The sequence below is a fragment of the Cynoglossus semilaevis genome, chromosome 20 (genome assembly GCF_000523025.1).
Source record: "Cynoglossus semilaevis isolate Cse_v1.0 chromosome 20, Cse_v1.0, whole genome shotgun sequence".
NCBI classification, from domain to species: Eukaryota; Metazoa; Chordata; class Actinopteri; order Pleuronectiformes; family Cynoglossidae; genus Cynoglossus; species Cynoglossus semilaevis.
The window spans coordinates 11,189,350-11,204,788 of NC_024326.1; the positions used below are offsets into that span (position 1 = coordinate 11,189,350).

A 15,439-nucleotide genomic window follows, 5' to 3' on the forward strand; every position below is an offset into this window, starting at 1 on the left:
TGCTGTGACATAAATGTTCATTCAAGGTGTTTTTACTGACAAGCTGTTCTACGTGGTTTTATCGTTTTCTTCTCTCTATCTCTGTTTCACACGCGCGCACACACACACACATATACAGAGAAAAAAAGTAAAAGAATCAATGAGAGGTAGCCTGTAGTAGATAAGGATTATAATTGTGGTAACTGTGTCTCTAACAGTGTTCAGGGTCAACAGAGCAGCTGATAACCTGCAGAGACACCAATACGAAGGCCATTCAAGAAAAGAGTCCGGTTGATAAGGAGATAAATCTGAGTTTCTGACATCTTTGGTAGGTAGACTGTCATAGATAAGATTCATAACTGTGTGTAACATGAAAACCTAATGTTCAAGGTCATCAAATCAGCAGTTATCTTCTCCTCCTACCGATATTACTTTTTAAAGCAATCTTTTTTAATTTTTCCCTGTTGTATTACCTAACTAAGGACTTTATCTCAAAATCAACAGTGAACTAAAATCTGCAGAAACTTGAGAGCGGGAGAGACTTGCACTACTTTGTCATTGTCAAAGCTCGACATGTCTTGCAAACTGCCTTGATGTCTCTTTTCATTAAAGGCATTCAACACCTCCAACCAAAACAGAAAGAATGCATTAAACAAACTAATGACTTTTGAAACATTGGGGACTGGTTTTCTACAACAACTGTCTACGTAGGTATGAGGCTGACAGTTCAGTTAATTTAGATCCAGAAAACCTATGGAGTTAGACTGTGCAGATTTCACTGAAGCTCCAGTGTAACGACTTTATCTGCAGTTCCAAGGTCACACAGGCTCAACAGTAATTATTGGGAATTGTTTGTGTCCCGTAACTTAGTGACTATCATCCAGTTGATTCCATCCCTTGAACTTTGACCTTTCTCACTATTAACCTACATCTGTGTTTCATAACCTTCAGAATTGCAGGTTAAGGCAGCTGAGTGGGGCAGCAATGAGGTGGATCTATGGTACGTGTAATTGTAGCAAATTGTATCAACAGCCCCAGAGTCTCAGACTTACCACATTAACAGTATCACACACTGGAGACGGCAGTGCAACCAACAGTTGAGCAGTGAGCAAAAACACAAATAAAAACCAAAATTCATTGGAAATATTCTGACAACACTTCCAGGATATTAGCATGTCATTTTAGCACTTGAACTTTGTAGTGCCATAGTACAATATACTATATAAATATATGTAGTATACAATATACTACAGTACACTGTTCAGACCTGTGTTTTCACACTCATGCTTAAATATGATCAAACAGAAATCATAAATGTGTTTTTATGTGCATTTAGCAATCGAGACACACAAGCTAAAAATTGCTATGACTTGTTTTTTTTCCTTTTTCCTTTTATAAGATGTATTTTTTTAATCTAGTAGTAGAAACTAGTACTTCGGGGTAACTAGTCCAGTATCTCAAAATACCCTGCAGCTCTACTCTTGCTGACAATTACTGCAAACCTTTCTCTATTTTTGTTTAAAATACATTTATTGTAGTCTGTAACCTAAATACATTTTATGTCTCACTGAATAAATCTGCATTGCTTGTGACTTACTGGTTGAGGACTTTGAGAATTTGGCTACAAAGATGTGGTATTTGGAGTAAGTCAGATAGAAACAGAGTGAGGACAAGAGAGAGAGAGAGAGACAGAGAGAGGGAGAAAAGAGAAAGTCATTTAGCCAGAAGTTACCTAAAAGTGGGTGGGTACCTAAAGGTTACTTCAGTGTGACCTAATATTAACCTTATGTTAATGTTATACTTGGTTTGTTTCCCATTAATCAGCAAATGACACTCTGTTATTTATATAAATGAACTTTAATTAACTGTAACTAACTATAAATTTACTTTATTTCAACTTGTATTTTGTACACAATTTTTTCCTTCATTGTGGCAAAGGCTGAATGACCGTCAGTGGCACTAAACAGAGTCACTCAGAGTTTATACTCAGAAGAGTAGTGTATTTTTTGTTGGTGAACTTTTATTTAGTATATAAACTGAAAGTACTTACTAACCTACTGCCCCACATTTTCATAACAAGATGCTACACAAATACCACTTTGTAAACACTCTCACCCTCAGGAAACCCTGTGTCCCCACATACCAGTCTCCTTTCATGAGTTCCTCTGTGTAGCGTGATTGTTAGTCCTCCTCTTTTATGTCGCTTTGGACAAAAACATCTCTGTATGTCTGTCTGCCCTGTCCTGTCACTTTAAAACATGTTAAACCCAAAGTTGTATCACCTGTTAGACCAAGTTAAGAACGCATCTTGCACAATCAAAAAACAAACTACAAACCAGCCCTCCAAACCAAAGCCAAAAATTTTACCTGCTGCAATCATGTCCATGCACATATAAAATATGTGTTTCCTTGGTAATAATGAAACCAGTCTAGTAGAAAATAGAAGTGGGAGCAAGAAAAAAGTAAACCTCATCATTAAGCACTTATGGTAAATTAAATGAAGCGGTAGGTTGGTACAGAGTCATCTGTGAAAGAACAGTTCTGCAGCAGAGAGTGAAAGCCTTCAAACAACGCTGGCACCAAAGAGAGGTGAGATACTTCTGAATTCTGACTAATGCTTAACTGGAATTATGAACAATGCTTTTACTTTTACTTCATTTTTAACTCCAAACTTATCTGTGAGTCTCTTTTAGGCACTCACACACGTAGATACTCACATGCACGTGCGCACACCTACTGGCTTTTGTGTTTTGTAAGCCCTCCACATAAACTTAATGCTTTCCTACTAACCTTTTACTCTAACAATAACCACTTGTTTATTTTATAAACTTGACTGATCCCAAACTGGGGAATTGTTGCAGATCTGCTGCAGTAGGTGGTTCCTTATTTATATATTTATATATATATTTATTCAAATCCTAACTCCGAAATTTATCTTGCAGCTCAAGATACATACACAAGGACTACGCTATTCAAAAATAGCTACATCGAGGGCAACTTCAGTTCTGACCTGCGGCTACCCCAATTAGGCCTTGTCCAAAGCCGCCAAAACCAACCAGAAAAACAGAGAGGAGAATGGTAACAAAAGGAACAACATTGTCATTCCTTATGTTGCCGGGACCTCCGGAAAACTGGAGATCTGGTGGACGAGTTCTCCTTCCAAACAATTCAACCCTCTCCCTAAAAACAAGACCACAGTTCCATTTGAAAGGACACCCAGCCAAACATGTTGCTCAGGTGACACCATTGGTCCATAGCTGTGGCATCACTCCCCATTCACACCTCTAACCTCGTGACTTTACATTTTGACTGACAACCTAAACAGACAAGGTCTACACTAGTATTTTCAAAACAAGTCCTTACACGTTTAGCTATATCAGGAATATGCATGCACACAGTTTCAGACACACACACACACACACACACTTACATGTAGCAAAACCACGGCAGAGACCTTGAATCTGTTTACTAACCTGAATGCCCTTCAGGTAGGACTGTCTATGGACTCTAGTCAAGGCCATTTCCCTCCCTCTCCTTGTCAAACACAAATGCACACACTCACACACACACACGCATGCATGAAGTCCTAGAGAAATCCTTTAACAGATCTAACAGTCATGGTTGTAAAGATATCAAAGTTTCAATGTGTAAGATGAGAAATTATTTAATTGTTTTTATATTTGTTGAACAAAAATGAATTACAAATAAGTTTGCCGTTGTTCAGTTGATTGCACACTTCTCTAAATGTTAGCCCTTACATCAGGTGTAGATCTTTTGTACAAAGTGTCTCATGTTTGATCAAATGTTGACAGTGGCCTTTAGTAGAAAAAAACAAGCATTTGTATTTTATATGTGCCTAAACTGTTGCACTTTTGCTCAAACTTTTAGTACTTTTGACACAGGAAATACTGAAATTGTTTCCAATTTTCTTAATCACATAGATTACAGTGTTATCTTGGAGGACATCAGTGGTGATAGGGTGATACTGCTCCCATATTGTGCTCAACGAATGAAGAACGAGAAAAGAAAAAAAAAACAAAACTTAGGTCCACCCTAAGGGACAGAGCAGGCATAAAAACCTCCCACATGCCATCAGTCATTGCACTTGGCTGCACTAACACATGCAACACCTCACCTAAAAACTTTCAAGTGTTAGGCTGTCACTATTCACTCTGTCTCCAGAAATACACAGTGGTGTTGTACCCACATCTCCTCTGACTGCCATCGCTGTGAGATCAGTTTCCTGCTCAGTTGGATCATCATCATCATCGTCATCAATATCATCACCATGATAATAAGCATCGCACTGATCTGGGCCGTAGTTGTTGGATTTTGCTGCCTACTGTGGCTCGCCGTGGGAATACGACACAGGTGAGACTAGACATACCAGACAGTTTGTCCAAATGCTTACATTAACGTAGCTGCTGCCTCTAGACCTGCATACATAACTAACATAACCTCAACCAGGTTCGTGTTCGTCGACTACACCCACATCAAGAGTGACAGATTTTCCAGCTAGGCAACAAAACATGTGCATGATTCATGTGGCAATTGTGTCACGTATAATGTGACATGACACTGTGTATGCTCCATAAATGATAGTTCTGGCATGCTCTCTCTTCAGTGCTGGGTTGCTGTTCTCAATAGGATGTTGTACTCATGTGGACTAGGAATGTGCTTAGCTAGCGGTGTGTTTAGGTCTTTTGTGTTGTCTGCCTGGCAAAGGACAAGAAGAATATAAGAAAAGTTTAAGTTTGAAATATTGATGACATACTGAGGAAAAACCAGCGTTAGTCATTTAAAAATGGTCCCGCACAGGACATTATTCAAACTTTAAAACCTCTGGCCAAAAGATTTCCCAGAGATTTAAGAATAGATGTGAGTCCTGCTGCAAATAAAAGAAAAAGAATTACTGTACTCTGTACCAAGAACAATACTCATTAGTCTCATTAAAAAACATTAGTCATGCATTTCTAGTAACTACTGTACTATTTCCTCAACCTCCGTACAGACAACCTGGTGAACCAGCGATTGAAAATGGCTTAATCCCTTACCTGGGCTGTGCCTTACAATTCGGAGCCAACCCCCTGCAGTTCCTCCGCAGCCGGCAGAAGAAGTACGGTCATATTTTCACCTGCAAAATTGCAGGCCAGTATATCCATTTTCTGTGTGATCCCTTCTCCTACCACTCAGTCATCAGACAGGGCAGACACCTGGACTGGAGGAAGTTCCACTTTGCCACATCTGTCAAGGTAAATGTGTATTGTCATACGTAAACTACGATTCAAGAGTTTGTCATGTGATCAGTTATACATGTGTGACTACTGTGAAGTGTCACCTGTGCATTGAGTTTACCAACTTGTTCTTCATTAGTACTACTGAAGAACTTATCTTTCTACAACAGGCCTTTGGTCATGATAGCTTTGATCCCCGTCATGGTCACACCACCGAGAACCTGCACCAGACCTTTCTGAAGACCTTGCAGGGTGAGGCCTTACCCTCTCTGATAGAGACCATAGCGGGGCATCTCCAGGACGTCATGCTAAGACCAGACACGCTCAGCTCCAAGGAGAACCAGTGGCAAGTGGATGGCATCTTTGCGTTCTGTTACAAGGTAAGTACATGAGATTGATTTTAGACGATGGATAAAAGCAATAGAGACATTAGAACAGACACTGTGCCCCAGTCACACAGTTAGGCTGAACAAAAATGATATCAAATGTTGTCAAATAATGTTTGTTGTCATGGCTACAGTCCTACAACAGTTAGTATAGCCATAGCTATGAGCAATTGCAATTTCCTTAACGATGCATTCCACATTTCCAGGAGTTGTTACAGATGTCCATCTACATTGCTGTCTTTCAGGTGATGTTTGAAGCAGGGTATTTGACACTGTTTGGTAAAGAGCTTGGTGATGACAAGTGTCAGGCTCGACTGGCGGCCCAGAAGGCCTTAGTGCTCAATGCTTTGGAGAACTTCAAGGAATTTGACAAGATCTTTCCAGCATTAGTTGCTGGTCTGCCTATCCATGTCTTCAAGAGTGCTTACAGCGCCAGAGAGGTCAGTGTTGCTGCATGACCTGCGTGACACATTGGCTCTTTGCTGTTTGTATCACAGTCGCATTGCACATAAAAGACGCTCATTGTATTTTTGTATTCCTCTGGCTTTCACAGAACCTAGCAAAGACCATGAATCCAGAAGACTTGTCCAAAAGGCATAATTTATCTGATCTGATCTCTATGAGGATAATCCTGAATGATTCCTTATCTACCTTCAATGACGTGAGCAAGGCAAGAACTCATGTCGCTCTGCTTTGGGCCTCACAGGCTAACACCCTGCCTGCAACTTTCTGGAGTCTCTTTTATATGATCAGGTAAGTCTAAACATTTGTCTTTTACAATCTTTTTAAAAAATGTTTTCAGGACTTGTTCTGAAATTGCCTCCAGATCTCCAATGGAGATTCACAGTCATTGCTTCAAAACGAACAAATTCATTTTACTTCAACTTCCATACAACAGCCTTGTAGCCCCCTAAAGGGCCTGCCCCCCACTTTGGGAACCACTGTTTACATCGTGTATATTTGTGATTATGTTGTCACATGTGAGGCCTGTCAGTTTTTCTAAGAACTGACTGTGGACATGAGTAAATTATTCACAATCTGTAGTAAAGATACTGTTGAAAGAGTTGCATAATAAGGGCTGTGACTGTATGCTGCACATAACCCAATATCTTAGAAACTCCCTCCCTCCAGTGTTGCACTGGTCACATTAGTAAATGTGAACTGGTCATTCCTCTAAAATAGTAAAACATTTTTTTATTCATTAGTTCTTATTTCTTTTATGTAATAATTAAAATGTTTATTTGTCACAAAAATATTTTGTAACACTCTGGTGGCTAATTGGCCTCTGTATGTATGCTCAGGAGCCCAGATGCCATAAAAGCAGCATACAAGGAAGTTAACAAAGTTTTGAAGGACTCAAGACTAAAAGTTGACCCCAATGACCCTACACTAAACCTGACAAGGAATCAGTTGGATAACATGCCAGTTATGGGTAAGCCTCCTCATGTAGGTTCATTACTTGTGGTTTAATTTAAAATGCACTTCATAAAAAGTACCACAACTTAGCATTTAATGTTTTTCTTTACAGATAGCATCATCAGTGAAGCCCTGCGTCTTTCCAGTGCATCCATGAATGTGCGCGTTGCGAAAGAAGACTTTTTGCTTCACCTTGACAACCAAGAAGCGTACCATATAAGGAAAGATGATGTAATCGCTTTGTATCCACCTATGCTGCACTACGACTCAGAAATCTTCCAGGACCCCTATGTAAGAGAATCTTTTGTTTTATTTAGTCCTATTTTTTAACTCTTATTTATTTGTTGTAACATTCACAGACCCCACTCTTTCTTAATCCTGCAGGAGTACAAGTTTGACCGTTTCCTTGATGAGAACGGTCAGGAGAAAACAACCTTTTATCGAAATGGACGACGCCTGCGTTATTTCTGCATGCCGTTCGGCTCTGGTGTTACTAAATGCCCTGGCAGATTTTTTGCCATGTACGAGATTAAACAGTTCCTCACTTTGCTGCTGTCCTATTTTGACATGGAACTGTTGGATCCTGCTGTCAAAGTCCCCCCCCTTGACCAGTCCCGTGCAGGATTGGGAATCCTCCAGCCTACCTACGATGTGGACTTTAGGTACAAGCTGAAATCCCAGCATTAGGCATTCTTTGGCCAGCACAGTGACTATATTGTACATAGTGTATATGTATTTAATAGTGTATATGATGATGCATTTAGGTATATGTAAATAGAAGGAATTGCATTTTTGTATTAATTTGCTATAGAAGAACGCTTTTTTTTCCCCTTTTGATGGTCCAAGGCAAAGCAGCAGTGATTTTGGAAATACAGTGACTGAAATGTGTTAATTAGTCAATTTAAAAACAATTCAACAATTCAACAATTGTTCTAGTTGAGGACAACTGTCTACTTGTTAATGTTAACGCAGATGCTATGTGTATCGTATTTTATACCACGGTGGTGATAACTGATGATGTGACTGGACCAATGCAGCCTCAACTTCAAAATAAACAGCTTGAAAATTCAACAAATGAAGTGTTCTTACAAATGTGCATTACTGAATACCTTAACTTTCGATTGAAAATAGTTACCGATAGTCTGCTCCTGATAATATATATATGGGTTGTCGACAGTATCTGATCATCTCATTTATTCTTATAAAATGAACGAAGCTCCTTCGCATACTCTTCTTTATCAGTACATGTTGGACTGTAATCATATCACCAACTGATTTAGCTTTAACTCTTGGTGAAAGATAGAGCTTCTGTCGGCCTTGGAGTTTGCTCTCTCTGGCAGAAACTACTCCCAGACTTGGTCAACGAGGTCAAACCTAGTTTGTTGCCCAGTAAGCCTTTATATCAGACATGCTCCTTTATCATCATTATTATAATTATTAGAAAGCAATTAATGCATATTCTTAGTAAAAAAAAATAAGAACAATAGGTTTCGCAATACAAAGGCTACATTTGGGCAATATTTCTTAATCAGCTTCAGTATTTAATTAGTAAAACCTCTTTTTGACACTGTTTGACATTCTGTGCACATAAATGAGATTTTATATCTAAATGATTTAGCTCCTGTGTGTGTGTGTGTGCGTGTGTGTGTGCATTGATGAAACAAATACTTCAAGAATCAATACGTTTGAACACATTAACATGTGACGTACACATGTCTACATTCAAGGAAGTTTTTCTCTTCCTAGAATTCTCTGTTTATTTAAATGATAGATTTTTTCATTTTAAAACTGTAGGGCAGCAAAAAGACCCCAAACCTTTATACAAAATAGTAACATAATTAATTGTTTTCTGTCAAATTTGTCTGCTGCATATTTTATCTGCCAGCTCCAGACAAACAATATTTTCTTCAAAACGTTTACTGCTGCTAATTCGACAGTACCAGTATGGTGTCTAGACAAACTCCCTGAAGCTATTCTTATTCTCTCAGAGAATGCAGAAGTAAGTGGAACATTGGCAGGCAGCGTTGTCTGACAAGTAGAAACTATATTAGTTTACCATAAACATAAGCTGATAATATTGAAGAGCAGACAGGTGCAAAAATAAATAAAAGTAAACGCCCAGTTCTGTGAACTGTGTTAATACTATCTATAGTGACTAAGAACTTAACATTATCTGGTAAATAGACATGGTTCAACTTTAATAACCTTCTTATCCCACAGTAACCTCTGCAGTGCAGCTGACTTCACAGCAGTCGTGACACAGGCCGCGACTCATCAGAGTCAGACCAGAAGTTTTTTCATTCATGTGCAGACTGAGATTCCACTTACTAACATTTTCAATTTTTTTTTTAACATGGGTTAACAGTTCACAATACAAAGAGCCTTTTTGTATCAACAATCATGGAACAGCACTGTTGCTTAGAGAACAATAAACAAAGCCTCTAGACAATGAATCTGTTCATCTGTATCAGCAGAAATTTAAGAGTGTGACACTGAGTCAGTGTGGACAACAAGAGAAATTCTGTCCATATTCTGTATGGTTAAAGTAACAAATATCTACAATCAAACTGTTCCACGGTTGTGGTTTTATGGAATATTATGTGATATAAGGCCGAAGACATCAAAAAAAGGAAAATAAAAAAAACTAGTCAGGAGTATTTGACTTTGTACTTTGTTTGTTTGAATTCTAATTTTAAACATGACCTACACCCTAGGATTTAAATAACAAAATTATTCTATTAATAATTAAAAAAACATGGCAGGACAAACCAATATTATTACAGTAATACAACTAGTTTACTAAAATTACTGTTACAAACTAGGCCCGCTTCCTCACATTGCATATCAACTGCATCATTATTCTTATTTTTTTAAATATCTAATAGGTTTAACTTTTATGTCTTAAACCCCTTCAGCAAATTCATAAAGCAATGTTCTATGATCGACGTAAGAAACAAAAAGCAAAGTCTGTGTTTGCTTTTATAAGTTTGGTTGCACTCACAAACAACTGAACAACTGCAGCTGTTGAAACACAATGTTCCTTTGAGAAGGTCCTTGAACTGAGGTATCTGGTCATAAAGCAGGTAAAACTAATACATTATAGATATGAATATTTAATTAAAAAAATATTATTTGATGAAACATGATGTTCACGGTTTCTCAGTTTATTTGGTTAATGTCTTTATGAGACCAAAAACACTGTTTTCACAATCTCTTTGTCTTTAACCCTATGCACAGCATGGCTTTAATGTGAAAGTATTTATCTTCTATGTGTTTACAGATCCTAAAATGTTAGTGACACAGAGTACACGTGAAAATCTGTTATCTTTTACACCATACTGAAACATGTCATTTAGGTTATAGTGTACTAGATGGGAGGAAGTTGTGGTTAATAAAGCACTGTCCTGTCAACAAGAGGATGAACCTTAGTAACCTTTGTCTTCTGACAGGTGGAGGGGACAGAGGACCAGGCAGCTGTAAATGCATTTGCAATATAGAACTGACGCCCTCTCACAGCTTGTCGAGCACCTTTAATAGCTGAAAAGACTGAATCATGTGTAATAGTGCTAGAAGAATATCAGCAAAGTTTATAATAGTATTAACTTTCTAGTCAATGGGTGGGATTCTTCTCATATGAGGAAAAACAGTTATTTAGTTATTGTAGCGGCAGAATACACTCTACACAGGAGGACCATGTAGGAGTGCCAACAATTCAAACTGTATTAACTGCAGTGCCAGGGTGACACCCAATGTAATATTAAATATATAACAAATAATCCTACTGCTGAATAATAATTTAAAAATTATGTTATAAACAATCTCAAAGAGATTTTTTCATGCATTGGCAACATTAATACTCTTAACACGTCACAGGGTGATGTGACTAAGCTAATTCAAGAAGTTTTAGCTATTGTGAGCTGCAGTTTCTACGGTTAGTCTTCATGTACAGGGATTTCTCAACATCAATAACCAAAGATGTATAGCACTACGGCCCTGCAATGTGCGGACTCCACTGCCCCCTAGTGTCAACTAAAAGAAACGCGCTTATGCATTTGTAAAGTCCCACATGTTACAGGTCTCAGGAGGTGAAGACCAAATGCAGTTAACATAAAATGTCAACTGGGGTCAAAACGGGTGAAAATAAAACAACCTAAAGCAAAAATCAAAACACAAGGCACATAGGTGACGACAAAGTGAGGGAGAGACAATTAAATATACACATAGGGAAACAGGTGTGAGTGTTAAGGCTTATTGTTAGAGTCACTAGCAGGAGGGTAAAACAGGAGGGAGGTGTGAGTGATCAGGCTGATTATAGGAAAATACTGGCAGTACAGTAGATGGAGTAAAACATGACGTGAGGTTAGTTTTAACCTGCAAGTGTGGAACTGGTATTGGGGTACACATAAATAGAAAAAATGTCAGAAGATGAAATAGGGGTGTGAGTACGATTGGTCATGATTGACAATACTGATTAATAGCTGGATCATTCATTCTGATGTCATTGTTTGAAAACACTACTACGATAGATGCATAGAATTTTATGAATCATTAAGGAGTTCCCTTCAGGTCACTCAGGAGCCATATTTAGTTGCATGTGCAAATTCTACTTTTATCTTCATCAGTGAAAAACATAATCAAATCATCATAATAATAGTATTTATAATTATAGCAACAAATACTGACAGGTATCAAGTGGTCAGTTTAATAAGAATATGCTGTAGTATCTCCTCCATTTCTTTTTTCTGGGCTAAGAAGTCCGCTACCGTTGGGTTTTCGAACTTCTGAATCCAATCTAACTTGGCAGCACATGTTCGCGTACAGAGGGTCTGCATGGAAGAGAATTTATTATGATTACTTTTTGTGGTAGTAGTAGCAGTAAAGAGGTAAAAGCTATAATTGATGTTTGTTTGACTGATGATGAATTATTTTACTCTAATAAAAACTGGACAATTGTTATTGTAATGGTTATGGTAACTATGTAATAACCATGACTCCAACAGTAAGAAGAAAGAACAACAAAAAGTTGAGGTAGAAAAACAAAAGATGAGGAAAAACAAGAACAACAAGTGAAGAGGAAATATGTTACCTTCTCATCCTTTGGGAGTTTCTTATCAGTATCTGACATTCTTTCCTTGATGAAGGTGATGAATGATATCAAGTCTTGTTTAGCTTCTGCCCAGAAAGGATTAACAAATGTTCAGTTTTATGCACTGTTGTGATGTAGAGTTTATCAAAAGAAAATCTTGAGATGAGTCAGACATACCTGCTAGAAGGAGACAGTCTACACAATCTGTCCTGGAGTATCTCCTGGCCAGGTCCACAGGCCTCTCCCCTTTAAAGGTCACAACTTGTGTGTCAGCTTGCAGCTCAATTAGAGTCTTTACAGTCTCCAAGTGTCCCCAGCAAGCAGCAAGGTGGAGTGATGAATACCCTGTTTACCAAGGAGGCATTCACAGTCTTAACATAACATTAATGTGTTAGGGTCAGTGGCTCACCACAGCGTTTTCTTTTTCACTTTAGTGCTTTAGGGTTAAAACAATTATATTTGTGAATCAAGTATTTGCTAGTCCTTATTTTAACCATTGGTAATAATGCACTAACCAATTAAAAAAACGTATGCTTCTGACAATAAAACAATTGAATGTTTTGTTTCCTAGCATTTAACGACGCTAATAAAGTTAGCGTCGTTTAGCAGGTGGCTTTTTTATCTCAAATAGTCAGTATAAGTTGCTTATTAAAATAAATATGTATTATTGTCATTCAGGCACTATTGATATTTCTGCTGGGTATTAATTTTTATTTTGTCCCGAAAAAAATGTCTCGGCCTTACGTTTATTTGTACACACTGCGTACCTAACCGTCACAAGATGGCGGAGTCTGATGTCGCATCAAACCGTGAAAAGTTATAACCAAATATATTTTTGTACTTCACTCACCTCTGGTACTCTGTTCATTGACTTGTGCTCCGTGTTGGACTAGTTCTCTGACCATGTCGCTCCTTCCCAACATGGAGGCCGTTATCAGGACGTTTCGTCCAAACTCATCCTTCTTATTAAACACATCCTTGTCCTCTTCGTTCTCCATTACAACTCTACCTTGTAGACATAGCATTATACTTTCCGCGTCTTCGTATAGCACATCTTTAATCATATCTTTCTGCACCGTAGTCATGTTGTGTAGCGTCTCTCGTGTAAACTGTAGTCCTGGCTACGGGTTTCTACTTCAGGGGACCGCAAACAAATTATACTTAAATAAAATTACTAAATGTTCCATAAATATCAAAGTCAAAATTATGTGACTTTGATAAATCACTTAATAAGTGTGTGAATAGCTTTATTCTGACACATCTTAAAATGCCTGCAAAAAAGTTTTAAATAACTTTTTTTATTTATTGATATAAAAAGCGTGTAACCCCTACATTTCCAGTCATTAATTAACCTAAAGCCAATAAGTTGTATTCATATTGAGTCGTTTATTTAGGTTTATATTTAAAACAATGTGAATCTCTTTCCACAAACATCAGGGGGGAAAGAACCACAAACGCAAATGTGGATCAACTTGTCAAAGAAAGCTTTTAATTTTTCCATGTTATTTAACAGCTGACATTAGCCGTGTTCGCCAAATTTTTTTTCTTTAAACTTACATCAGCCTGCGCTTCAAAATGCGCTTTACTTTTGTTACACAAGGTATCCAGCAGGGGTAGTAAATGTGCCATCTTCGATTGTTCTCTCCAGTGCTGGATGTAATATTGGTGAATAACATTGAGGTTTGAAGACAATGATACATTAACACACGCATAACAAGTAATAGATAATTATTATTTATATATGATTTCCATAGTAGACTCAACATAAAATATTTTGAACGATTATCACAAGATGTGTGTAAAATGTATCAGTTTTGACATTACTGCGCTCATAAAACATTCAATTCATATGTGGTATGTCTGTTAACTTGTTTTAGGCATGTCCATGTCTTCGGGGTCAAAGGTGAAGGGCTTGTCATAGCCCATCAAATGATTGTAGTCTTCAGGAATGATGAAGTTGTCAGGGTTTATTAAGAGACCCATTGTGCCTGCATAGAAGGTGGTGAACATCTTGTGGACCGATGGGACCTTCACATCTCTCTGGTGAAACATGTTTCTTTTTTCAGTAAGGAAGATGCTATAAGTGATAGCTGTGTAGGTGTCTTTGTCTCGATTGTGATACAGGCGGGAAACATATCCCTTAGTGATGAAATGAAGAATAACAGGGTTGAGGAAGGTAAAAAAAACAACAACACCACAGAATATGACCTGGGCTGCCAGGCTCTTGAATCCCATTCCCAGTCCGGTCTCCTGAATGACGAAGGGCATTAAGGTAAGGGTGGCCCCAGTTGTGGTGTAACAGAACATCTTTACCCCTGACAAATAGCAGAGAAACTGTTTATATCATATTTAAAGGACAAAAGAGATATTACACACACAATAAAAAAATAAGCAAAAATAAATAAAAATCAACAATCTAGTGCACCTTTAGAATTTGCTTAACAAATAATACATATTAAAATGAAATGTATATAAATAATGCAGTGGATATCCTTAAAATATAACAACTGCAAAACATTTTTTTTCTTATAATGGTTATAATGGCTTACCTCGGACAGCTGTGCCTAGGCTACCTTTGTAAATAAGGCTCCCATCCTCAGAGTCTGTTGTTCTTGTACAAAGCAGACGTATTGAAGGTTGTTGTGACTGCAGCTACACAAAGAAACAATAAAAACAAATTACGCTAGTCATTAAAGCTTGATACGGAGTTGTCTTCAGAAGATATATAATATTATTCCAAATAATCAGTTCAGGGATTTTCTTAAGTCAAATATAAGGGGTGTAGCTCTGTGGAAATGTAGCCAGTACAGTATATTATGAGAATCATAATATTAGAGATCATTTGGCCATGCCTGCAGTCATAGGTAATCAATTCCAGAGGGATCGTACCGACTGTGATTAACGTAAAAATTATAAATTGGCCTGTGTTAATCTCCGTAAATGTAATGAGTGAAAAGTAATTCTGATATCTGCACTGTACGCGAATTGAAACACACACTTAGTCAACCCAGAGACACATACCTTGCTGTTTATGCTCAGCATCGAGCACGCACTGAAAGCATGTACCGGTTTGTGGCCAAGTATCGCCAAACTAAACACCGTACACGGCGCACCATGCCGTCCGGCCGTGGCATGAAAACTACGTAAGGTGTTAGGAGAGACCCATGGCCGTAGACGGCGTAGGACATTTAGAGAAAACATTTTCCTGCCAACGACTTTGACTTTCTAATGCAATATGCAGCCCAGTACAGACCGGATGTGCTTCTCTTCTTTGTGGGAATAAAATGGTGGCTGGCAACTGTCAAAAGTGGCATTACCGCCACCTACTGAAAGATTAT

General features: G+C 38.0%; 3 protein-coding genes across 3 annotated transcripts; 1 reads left to right on the plus strand and 2 right to left on the minus strand.

The window, feature by feature from the left end:
• Positions 1-1,569: 1,569 nt before the first annotated feature.
• Positions 1,570-8,386, plus strand: cyp7a1 (cytochrome P450, family 7, subfamily A, polypeptide 1). The gene is made up of 8 exons (XM_008334667.3): positions 1,570-4,350; positions 4,991-5,231; positions 5,384-5,593; positions 5,845-6,039; positions 6,153-6,352; positions 6,901-7,031; positions 7,128-7,306; positions 7,400-8,386. The coding sequence occupies exons 1-8, from the start codon at positions 4,268-4,270 to the stop codon at positions 7,700-7,702; spliced, it is 1,542 nt and encodes a 513-aa protein (XP_008332889.1). The 5' UTR covers positions 1,570-4,267; the 3' UTR covers positions 7,703-8,386.
• Positions 8,387-10,540: 2,154 nt separating this feature from the next.
• ankrd45 (ankyrin repeat domain 45) lies at positions 10,541-13,417 on the minus strand. Its single transcript, XM_008334718.3, has 4 exons — positions 12,952-13,417; positions 12,279-12,446; positions 12,102-12,187; positions 10,541-11,841 (listed from the first exon to the last, which is right to left on the minus strand). The coding sequence occupies exons 1-4, from the start codon at positions 13,184-13,186 to the stop codon at positions 11,704-11,706; spliced, it is 627 nt and encodes a 208-aa protein (XP_008332940.1). The 5' UTR covers positions 13,187-13,417; the 3' UTR covers positions 10,541-11,703.
• A 151-nt stretch (positions 13,418-13,568) lies between these two features.
• On the minus strand, positions 13,569-15,381 carry tmem70 (transmembrane protein 70). Its single transcript, XM_008334669.3, has 3 exons — positions 15,123-15,381; positions 14,651-14,753; positions 13,569-14,416 (listed from the first exon to the last, which is right to left on the minus strand). The coding sequence occupies exons 1-3, from the start codon at positions 15,300-15,302 to the stop codon at positions 13,965-13,967; spliced, it is 735 nt and encodes a 244-aa protein (XP_008332891.1). The 5' UTR covers positions 15,303-15,381; the 3' UTR covers positions 13,569-13,964.
• Positions 15,382-15,439: the final 58 nt, after the last annotated feature.

What these genes read in the sequence shown, in the direction of transcription:
- cyp7a1 (XM_008334667.3), top strand. Translation starts at nt 4,268, where the DNA reads ATGATAATAAGCATCGCACTGATCTGGGCCGTAGTTGTTGGATTTTGC. An exon ending in GCCGTGGGAATACGACACAG is followed by an intron (nt 4,351 to 4,990) that starts GTGAGACTAGAC and finishes ACCTCCGTACAG; the next exon opens with ACAACCTGGTGAACCAGCGA. An exon ending in ACTTTGCCACATCTGTCAAG is followed by an intron (nt 5,232 to 5,383) that starts GTAAATGTGTAT and finishes TTTCTACAACAG; the next exon opens with GCCTTTGGTCATGATAGCTT.
- ankrd45 (XM_008334718.3), bottom strand. Translation starts at nt 13,186, where the DNA reads ATGACTACGGTGCAGAAAGATATGATTAAAGATGTGCTATACGAAGAC. An exon ending in AGACTGTCTCCTTCTAGCAG is followed by an intron (nt 12,188 to 12,278) that starts GTATGTCTGACT and finishes CTTTCTGGGCAG; the next exon opens with AAGCTAAACAAGACTTGATA. An exon ending in AACTCCCAAAGGATGAGAAG is followed by an intron (nt 11,842 to 12,101) that starts GTAACATATTTC and finishes TCTTCCATGCAG; the next exon opens with ACCCTCTGTACGCGAACATG.
- tmem70 (XM_008334669.3), bottom strand. Translation starts at nt 15,302, where the DNA reads ATGTTTTCTCTAAATGTCCTACGCCGTCTACGGCCATGGGTCTCTCCT. An exon ending in TGCTGAGCATAAACAGCAAG is followed by an intron (nt 14,754 to 15,122) that starts GTATGTGTCTCT and finishes TTCTTTGTGTAG; the next exon opens with CTGCAGTCACAACAACCTTC. An exon ending in CCTAGGCACAGCTGTCCGAG is followed by an intron (nt 14,417 to 14,650) that starts GTAAGCCATTAT and finishes GCTATTTGTCAG; the next exon opens with GGGTAAAGATGTTCTGTTAC.